This window comes from Pelobates fuscus, chromosome 2 (assembly GCF_036172605.1).
Source record: "Pelobates fuscus isolate aPelFus1 chromosome 2, aPelFus1.pri, whole genome shotgun sequence".
Taxonomy (NCBI): Eukaryota; Metazoa; Chordata; class Amphibia; order Anura; family Pelobatidae; genus Pelobates; species Pelobates fuscus.
Window position 1 is genome coordinate 14,448,532 of NC_086318.1, and position 9,238 is coordinate 14,457,769.

The 9,238-nt window shown below is 42.5% G+C and overlaps 1 protein-coding gene across 2 annotated transcripts in view; it reads right to left on the reverse strand.

Annotated features, from left to right (window-relative positions):
- The window catches only part of OTOF (otoferlin), a 338,353-nt gene extending 329,350 nt beyond the window's left edge, over positions 1 to 9,003 (reverse strand). For both annotated transcript variants that reach the window (XM_063441964.1, XM_063441962.1), the window contains exon 1: positions 8,854 to 9,003. In XM_063441964.1, coding sequence (XP_063298034.1) covers positions 8,854 to 8,932 — 79 coding nt within the window. In that variant the 5' untranslated portion in view covers positions 8,933 to 9,003. The remainder of the gene's footprint in view (positions 1 to 8,853) is intronic.
- Positions 9,004 to 9,238: the final 235 nt, after the last annotated feature.

Below are 9,238 nucleotides of genomic sequence, written 5' to 3' on the forward strand. Positions count from 1 at the left end.
CCTGGGAACCTCGGCAATGTTATGAGGTCAATTCATTGGGTAAAAAATCATTACCTCAACTGTTCTAACCAATAGTTTTCCTGGAATATGATTTTTTTACTGAAGTTTCACATTGAAAAACCTGAACTGGAGGTGAGCGATTCCATGCCTTTGGAGAAGCAGATTTCGACAGAAAGAGACCTTCTGATTTTACGCAAGCCGAGTGTTGCTACTCCATTTTATTTTTCAGCAAACCCAACGTGACAATAAACAGTAATTGTAGCAATGTGGTTTGCCAAGTATTTTATAATCAGGGATATAAATAATCAGTACGCAGGGTTTTTGTTTCTTAAAGGGTAATGAAGCAGTTAAGCTGATATAGAGCTGCATAATTTGGAGGAAATAATGATTTTCTCTGAAATTATCCTTATGTACTCCAGAGAGGCGTTCTGCCTCAATTGGTGTAATCCTGTAAGAACATCAAATTATACAGCACTCACGGCAAACAGCGCTGTCTGTAAGGTGAGCTGAACAATGCCTTCACCAGCTTAGTCATCACTCTGTTAGTGTAACATCCCGTAAACTGAATGTAAAGAGCCAGGCTGAATCAAAAAAAATGGTCCTTAACACCTTTTGAAAGGGACCATCATTATCTATATGACTTTAGCTTGGCAACCCATTCTCCAGTCGTAACATTGGTTCAGCGATTCATTCGTAAAGGAAACTTATAGCGTTAAATATAAAAACGTGTTAGATTGATGGGCCTCCAAAACTAATACAGAAAGGATTTATCCACCTTTACTCCATGGTTTCTGTGCAGCTAACCAATCATGTTCTTCTCTATAAGGAAGCATTGGGAGGCTACTGCGCATGCGTGCCTAACTGCCAATCTTTTAAAGGAAATTGATTCAGTGCATCTCTATGGCATCTCCTGTTCTGACCATGCAGGGACGCTATATGCTCCAGAACCATTACATGACGCTGTTGTGGTCCTAGTGACAATGGTGTCCCTTTAAATGGTTTGCAGTATGTGCTAAAATATATAAATCCTTCAGTAGACTCTTCCCAGTGTCACATGGATATCTATTCCACTAAGAATGCACCAAGCCTCCATCAGAGTTCGAGCTTCATTGCTATTCCCTGTGGATGGAACAGGTCCCAAGGGAGATGCCAAATCAAAATGAGTGATCTATCTAAGATACAAGAGTTACATGAGTTAGAATCCTACTAACCGAAGGTGGCCTTATTGCACAGATCAGACTGCACGGACGCTAATCGAAGAGCATCTCCACCTGGATGACCTGACCTTGCTGTACAGTTATGCAATATACCAGTTAAAAAGGGTCATTGGCAAAATGTAAATAAAGACATGATGCAAATCACTAAATTGGTCAATGTGCTTATTTATATTTTATTTCTTTTAAGTTTAAGTCAACAATCCCATGTCCTAGGTGACTGCACCACTAATAAAACAATGGTATGGATCTAGAACCGTCAAAGAAAAAGGGTCTCCATTGATTGAATGACTTTTCAACGGACCCAAGAGTGTCCCTACCTACCTAGTGATCTGGCCATATAATGACTAATCTAATAGTGCCTCTACTTCAATGATCTAGCTTTATGGGTGGTAGATTAATGGTTTCCCTGATAGTTTGACATGGATGTACAAACATGAAACCAAACAAACACCATAAAAAACGAACATGTAATAAATAGTTAGGATTTGCAGATGACGTCACAGTACTCCCTGTTGAGTACAGAGTGAATTACTGGCTCGTAATCAGCTAATAATGAATTTTTTAAAAGGTCAAAAATTAGAGAAATGGCGTTAGCCTTCCAGAAATGAACTTTCATGTTATTTCCCTCCGGTACAGAGAGAACGTGCAGCTATAACTTATTATAATTACTGAAAACACCCCATTCCAAACTAGCGTAGAATTTTTGTTCCATTTGTTTCCATGTTTTTAACGTAACACACCAGCATTTAGCAGAGGATAATCCTGCAACACACTAGGTGCATTGGGGGTCAAGCCTGGGTGACAGTTGTACTCATCATCCTGGCCAAATCTAAAGAACAGAGTGTCCCTCTCAGCACTAGAGGATGAGAAGATTGCCAGGGTATCGGGGGAAGAGAGATTTAAGTAGTGGTAGTCAGTCAAAGCGTGTGTGGTGAACACAGACCAAACTCTGAGTGTCCGCAGCGAGTTCAGTAAAAGGGCTGATCTTCTATCTCCGATTTTCAAACTGGAGTAAAATGAGTGAATGTTTGTGTTCACTGCTCAAACTCAGTGCGATGCTTTCACATATCATGAGAATATCAACTGGAAACATATATAGTCATAAAATAGTCTCCATCGTGTCGGTTGTTCTAATGTTTAGTCCCTTGTTATTGCTAAATCAGATAAAGTAAAGACTTAACTGAGAATCTGCTTCACTCTCCCAACAAAACCTAAACCGTAATATTTTTACAGATAGTAGTCATTCTATTGTGTAAATCCAGTGGAAACCCATTCCGATTTCTCATGGCATAAGCCTAAATAATAGCGAGTGCCAACGTTAGCAAACCCTGTTCTATGTTAACCTTTCCTAAACTGGATTCTGAGTTAATTAGCTAATCCTGAGCCATCACTGTGTCACTCGATTTGAGGATTTAGTTCAGTCTGAATTCCGAATACACCGAATAGTGCTATAGCCGGACCGTTTCGGTATATTCGGAATTCGGTTTGTGTGCCTACTGCTAGTAGTCACCAGTTAACAACAACTTTTAATCACTAGTTTACAATTTAAGGTTTGTTTTTTTTTGTTTTGTTTTTTCTATAAAACAAAATAGACCGAATTCCAACCAAAATAAATCAATTTGAAAGAACCAAAAATGATTTTCATTTTTCCCCTGATGAAAACACACCATTTGGGAGGGAAATACAATTTTATGTTTTTATTTTCTTTGTTTTTACTAAAATGATGATAATTTAACAGAAGCATTGCATATTTTAGAACAAAATAGCTGTATTGCAACAATAGTAGAAATTGGCAGTTTTTTTTAAGGCTAATTGTTTTGTTTTTTAAGGCTAATCTGAAGAAAATGGAATTCCCCCCGTAACACCCTACAAGTGAATGGTTTAAGAGAAGATTGATGTGAAAGCGGTAAATGTTACGCCATATAATTCCACCCACTTGAACTCTCTCCTCCGATAGCCACAAAGTATTAATGGGGATGATGAATCTGTGTTTTCTTGCGATGCACCAAGATTATTCTTGATCAGCTTAATTCATCATGGATATGCCAATCGTCATGCCTGTAAACAACTCTCTCAAGCAGAGCAAAGCCGTTAGAACTCTCAGTATTGATCGCTTCAGCAGCTGAAAGGGTTTTCTCTTTTTAATGCACGTAATAACCCGAAACAAAAGCACAAGAACAAATTAACCCTTTCACTAGATAGAGAAAGCATGACCATTTAGACCAGGGAAAGAATGCCTTCAGTGGGCTGCATCTCCCATAATGCACTTACTGACATAAACCTGTCAAAGCATCATGGGAGATGTAGTCCACAGCATCTGGAGTGCCGAACGTTGCCTACCCCTGATTTGGAGTATAGGCTTCCAATGTTTGATGTGTGATATCAATGTTAGCAGCTGGCTGTCACAGAGAGATGGCTACGATTAACCCCTCACACTGTACACATTAGCTGAACGATATGAGCATCTCACCCATTCAGTATTGGACGTAAGGTAAAAGGTGACCCTTAACCCCTCCCTGCCTCACATCGGGCTAACGTGGCCACTGGGTTCAGGTAAGAAGGGCCAATCGCTTGAATTCCCATAGTTAGTATGGAGTGAGAATATTTTATCAAGTAGACATTTAAATCGCTACTGAATTCTTTTTAATATGTATCTGGCTGCCAGTTCCAAGTCAGATTCTAGGAATTTCACCACAATTGGCATTTCATGCACCCAGAGATAGCATATTATTTAAAGGAGCACTCCACACCCATGGCGCACTGCATATTACTGAATTGCTATATGGCTATGGAGTATCCCTTTAAAATTCTCATTTATAAAAGTGCCAGTTTCACTGTGAAATTAGCACCTTTATATTTCAAAATAGAATCTCCTCCCCAGAATTCACTTCCTACGTCCACTGAGCTAACGGAAGTAGCAGGCGCTTTCTAATAGGTGGTCCAATAGTCGCGCAATTGTGTACCTTCAGGCTGGGCAGGCCTGGGGGCACAATCGTCATGCTCCCCTCCTGACGGTCACTTCTAGTAGCTTGGCTGTGCAGACCACAGGTATAGGATCTTCTGTAACCCCTACCCGGCCTGACAGGAAGTGTTCTCAGATCCTCCACTGAGGTCCGCGGCTCGGACACACTACAAGAAGGTTAGCTGGCACAGGAGGAAGGGGGGAGTAGAGACACATGGAGGGGCTGGGATTAATTGGATAATTCTCAGTGAAATGAATGGTGAAGAAGTGGAGGGCTTACAAAGGCTGCAGTCATAAGAACTGCAGCTTTTGCAAACTGTTTTAGGTTATACACCCAATGAATACATACATAAAATGATGCATTCATTTATTAATTGGGGGTGTATCTACTAAACATTGTCTTTTTTTTTTACACAGGTGTGGAGTGGTACTTTAATAATGTACCCATACCACTTTAGCAGGACTTAGTGTATGGACAGCCTGGTAAGTTGTCTTCTAAGACTGACATTAGAGCCAGGATGGCAGGGACCTCGGAACCCCAGCTAGAATCACTGATGCTGAAGCACCAGGAGCAGAAGAGGACCGCCAGGAGGTAGATGGCATTGAGGTCTAAGGAGGCGCCAGTGAGACTGCGGGACCCTCCATAGATACAGCTCACTGGTGACAGCTCGGAGATTGACACTTCTAGAAGGTGGTAGCTCTGCACAGAGACTAGACGTGTCAGGTGTAGGAAAATAATAATAATAAGATGCCTACCAACATTTTAAATAGCCATAGCAGGACACTATTTAATGTTGGTGGGTATGTGGGCTGGTTTTATCCATCACATTTTAGGTAGCTTCATTAATAACCTTTTAGATCAAAATTTAAATTTAGAAAAAAATATCTACTAAACTATACATTTCTAAATATATTTAATGTCAGCTCATTGAGCAGGTTACTCAATCCCTCTGTTTCTGTGCGTCCAACTCGTCTGGTTACACATACGTGTCTGTTAGTCCACCCATTGTACAGCGCTGCAGAATATGTTGGCACTTTATAAATAATAATAATTACAGTTTTTTATTGCTGTGAAGCTCTGTTACCCACTCAGCATTCCGAGCTCCGGGATAAATTAGAGATAAGGACAGAAAGGAAGGTCCAAGATTCGGCCACATGGGAGGGATGTAATGGTTGGCGTCTGCTTCTAGCAATAATGAAATGGTTAATAACTGAGCCCCGAATGAATCTAATATTGAACCCTTTGAGAGGTTACACAGAATTTGGTAATGGCTGTGTTAGGGGTAGACCTATCTCTGAATATGGGGCAATCTTCCATTTATTTGATTTTAATAGGAAGTCAAGTTCATGTTTGATAAAAGCATTACAACATAGATAGATTATAATTTCCTGTAAAAGACAATCCAATCTCAATCCAGAGTGCAGACAGCTGGGAACTGAATTGGGTGTTACATTAAGGTAATCCAACATACCTAGCTATTACAGACACACAGGTCATATGAGGTCACAATAGGCAGTCCCTACATCTTCCATTGTACCCAGTCATATATAGAGAGTGGCCAAATATACAGACTGGTTAAATATACAATATATAAAGAATGGTCATGATACATACAGAGAGGTCATATACACAGACTGACCATATATACAAAGCAGCCATTTATACAGAGTGGTCATATATAGAGAGCATCATATATACAGACTGGTCATATATACAGAGAGGTCATATACACAGACTGGTCATGAATACAGAGTGGGCAGACTGATAGGGCATAGGATTTCATGATGATCAGTCCATTGAGCCTACATTGTACCCCAGCCATACACACAGACAGGTCATATATACAGACCAGGAAGTCTGGGCACACAATGTTACAATAATCAGTCCATACAGCCCCACTGAGTCACTGTGATATACAGGCAGCCTGGAAACTAGGGCATAGAATGCCACAATAAAAAGGCACATATTGTTACATTGAACAGTCCATACAGCCTCCACTGAGCCCACAGCCATAGACATAGAGTGGGCAGTATACAGGACACTTAATGTAACAATAATTAGCACATACAGCAATATGCATTGTAACCAGCTGGCAGTGTGCTAGATGTTATAGTCATTCGATCTACCCCTTCCAGATCCACCCCACAATCAGGGCACAGGATAATACGGCAAGTTCTACCCCACAATCAGGGCACTGGATAATACACTAAGTTCTACCCCTTCCAGATCTACCCCACAATCAGGGCACAGGATAATACAGAAATGTCTACCCCTTCCAGATCCACCCCACAATCAGGGCACAGGATAATACAGCAAGTTCTACCCCACAATCAGGGCACAGGATAATACACTAAGTTCTACCCCTTCCAGATCTACCCCACAATCAGGGCACAGGGTAATACAGCAAGTTCTACCCCACTATCAGGGCACATGGTAATACAGCAAGTTCTACCCCACAGTGAGGGCACATGATAATACACTAAGTTCTACCCCTTCCAGATCCACCCCACAATCAGGGCACAGGATAATACAGCAAGTTCTACCCCACAATCAGGGCACAGGATAATACAGCAAGTTCTACCCCACAATCAGGGCACATGATAATACAGCAAGTTCTACCCCACAATCAGGGCACATGATAATACAGCAAGTTCTACCCCACAATCAGGGCACAGGATAATACAGCAAGTTCTACCCCACAATCAGGGCACTGGGTAATACAGCAAGTTCTACCCCTTCCAGATCTTCCCCACAATCAGGGCACAGGGTAATACAGTAAGTTCCAAACCAATGTTACAGATAAGACAGGGTGCAGGGCAGCATAACACATTAAGTACTGATAGAGTCCCAAAATGTACCTTACAGTCAGGGCAGCGTGCTATATATCTAAAGAGTTGGCCAGGTCCATGGGTCTACAACTTCCAATTTACCCATACAGTCAGGGCAGGGTGTGGGATATTATATATAGAACTGAACAGGTCCATGGGTCTACAGCTTCCAATTTACCCATACAGTCAGAGCAGAGTGTGGGATATTATATATAAAACTGGCATGGTCCATGGGTCTACAGCTTCCAATTTTCCCATACAGTCAGAGCAGGCTGTGGGATATTATATATAGAACTGACCAGGTCCATAGGTCTACAACCTCCAATTCACCCATACAGTCAGAGCAGGCTGTGGGATATTATATATAGAACTGACCAGGTCCATGGGTCTACAACCTCCAATTCACCCTTACAGTCAGAGCAGGGTGTCGGATATTGTATTTGGAACTGACCAGTTCCCTGGGTCTACAACCTCCAATTCACCCATACAGTCAGAGCAGGCTGTGGGATATTATATATAGAACTGACCAGGTCCATGGGTCTACAACCTCCAATTCACCCTTACAGTCAGAGCAGGGTGTCGGATATTGTATTTGGAACTGACCAGTTCCCTGGGTCTACAACCTCCAATTCACCCATACAGTCAGAGCAGGCTGTGGGATATTATATATAGAACTGACCAGGTCCATGGGTCTACAACCTCCAATTCACCCTTACAGTCAGAGCAGGGTGTCGGATATTGTATTTGGAACTGACCAGTTCCCTGGGTCTATAACCTCCAATTCACCCATACAGTCAGAGCAGGCTGTGGGATATTGTATATAGAACTGACCAGGTCCATGGGTCTACAGCTTCCAATTCACCCATACAGTCAGGGCAGGGTGTGGGATATTATATATAGAACTGGTACGGTCCGTGAGTTTACAACTTCCAATTCACCCATAGAGTCAGGGCATGGTTAATGAGTATTTATATAAAGTACTGATACGGTCCCAGGACTACCCATTTAGTATGTCTACTCTCCTGCCAGAACAGAGGGAAAGGTATCAAAGTTTCCAAACTGATAACACAGACAGGCCATGTGCAGTTTTGTGCAGGTACTTATCTCCCACTATCCATAATATAATGCAGTCTGTTATATAAAGCTGGCTGTATTGTTCTGTACCCACATGGACTTCACCATGCCTAGCAATGATACTGTATGGTGTATAACACAGACACCCCACCAGCCCTCCACTATCAAAGCCGTCAGCATCACACAACAATCTGCCCTTCAATGTCAAGTGTGCGTGGCAAACCCACATAACCAAGGATGCTCCAGAGAAGCCCTCCTGGCATGAAACTCACATTATGCCTGCGTGGGGACCACAGCACTGTGCGGCAGATCGACATGGAGAACATCATGGAACTATGTGTGCTGGTCCTTCTACGAGTTACTCTGTCTATGTGAGAAGGAACAAGAATAATCCTATACACAGACATATGCAATGCCTAGGGTCATGTTGGTGCCATGTATCGACGAGACTATAAAATGCATCGGAGAGAGTTAACCCTTTCTGGGCTAGAGGAGAGGAAAACCACCTGCAATGCAACGTGTTTCACCGCAGCACTCAAAGGTGTAATTAACCCTTTCCGGGTCAGCGCCACGAAAATACAAGTGGGGTGTAGATTCATGCTGAGATCTCCTCCGTGTAGTGGCACGGAAAGGGTTAAGCTCGGGCTGACCACCTCCTCCAGCTCTGCAGAGAACTTTTCCCACTCCTTTCGCAGCAAAAAACATTAACGCTACAGCTCTCTGCTCAACATGTACGATACGATGAAGAAAACCCAAAAAAGCCAGGTCTACCTCTGAATGTCACTTTGGCGATCTTATCCCCTCTTCCCCGTAGGTCGGTGACCGTCTTCAGGTGAACTACTAAAGCCATAATGACCGGCAGGAGGTCTACTCATCCAGGCAAAGTGATGCTGGGAAGGAGAGCGATGTAATCCCAAGCTTGCTGCCTTGGAAGCTGTATGTGGATGGGGAGCTGTGAATTAGCAGTGTGGAGAGGAGAAGGGGGAGCTTTCTCCATACAATGTAATCCCCTCCCCTCTCAGTGATTGAGCGGAGACTCCACTCTGCCCAACTCTGTCCCCTTTTCCTTCCTTTGGCTGATATGAAACCTTTAAATTATTCACGATCCCCCTCAGAGTTCCTTCGGTCAGCTGAAAAATAAATGCTTTGTTTTCAA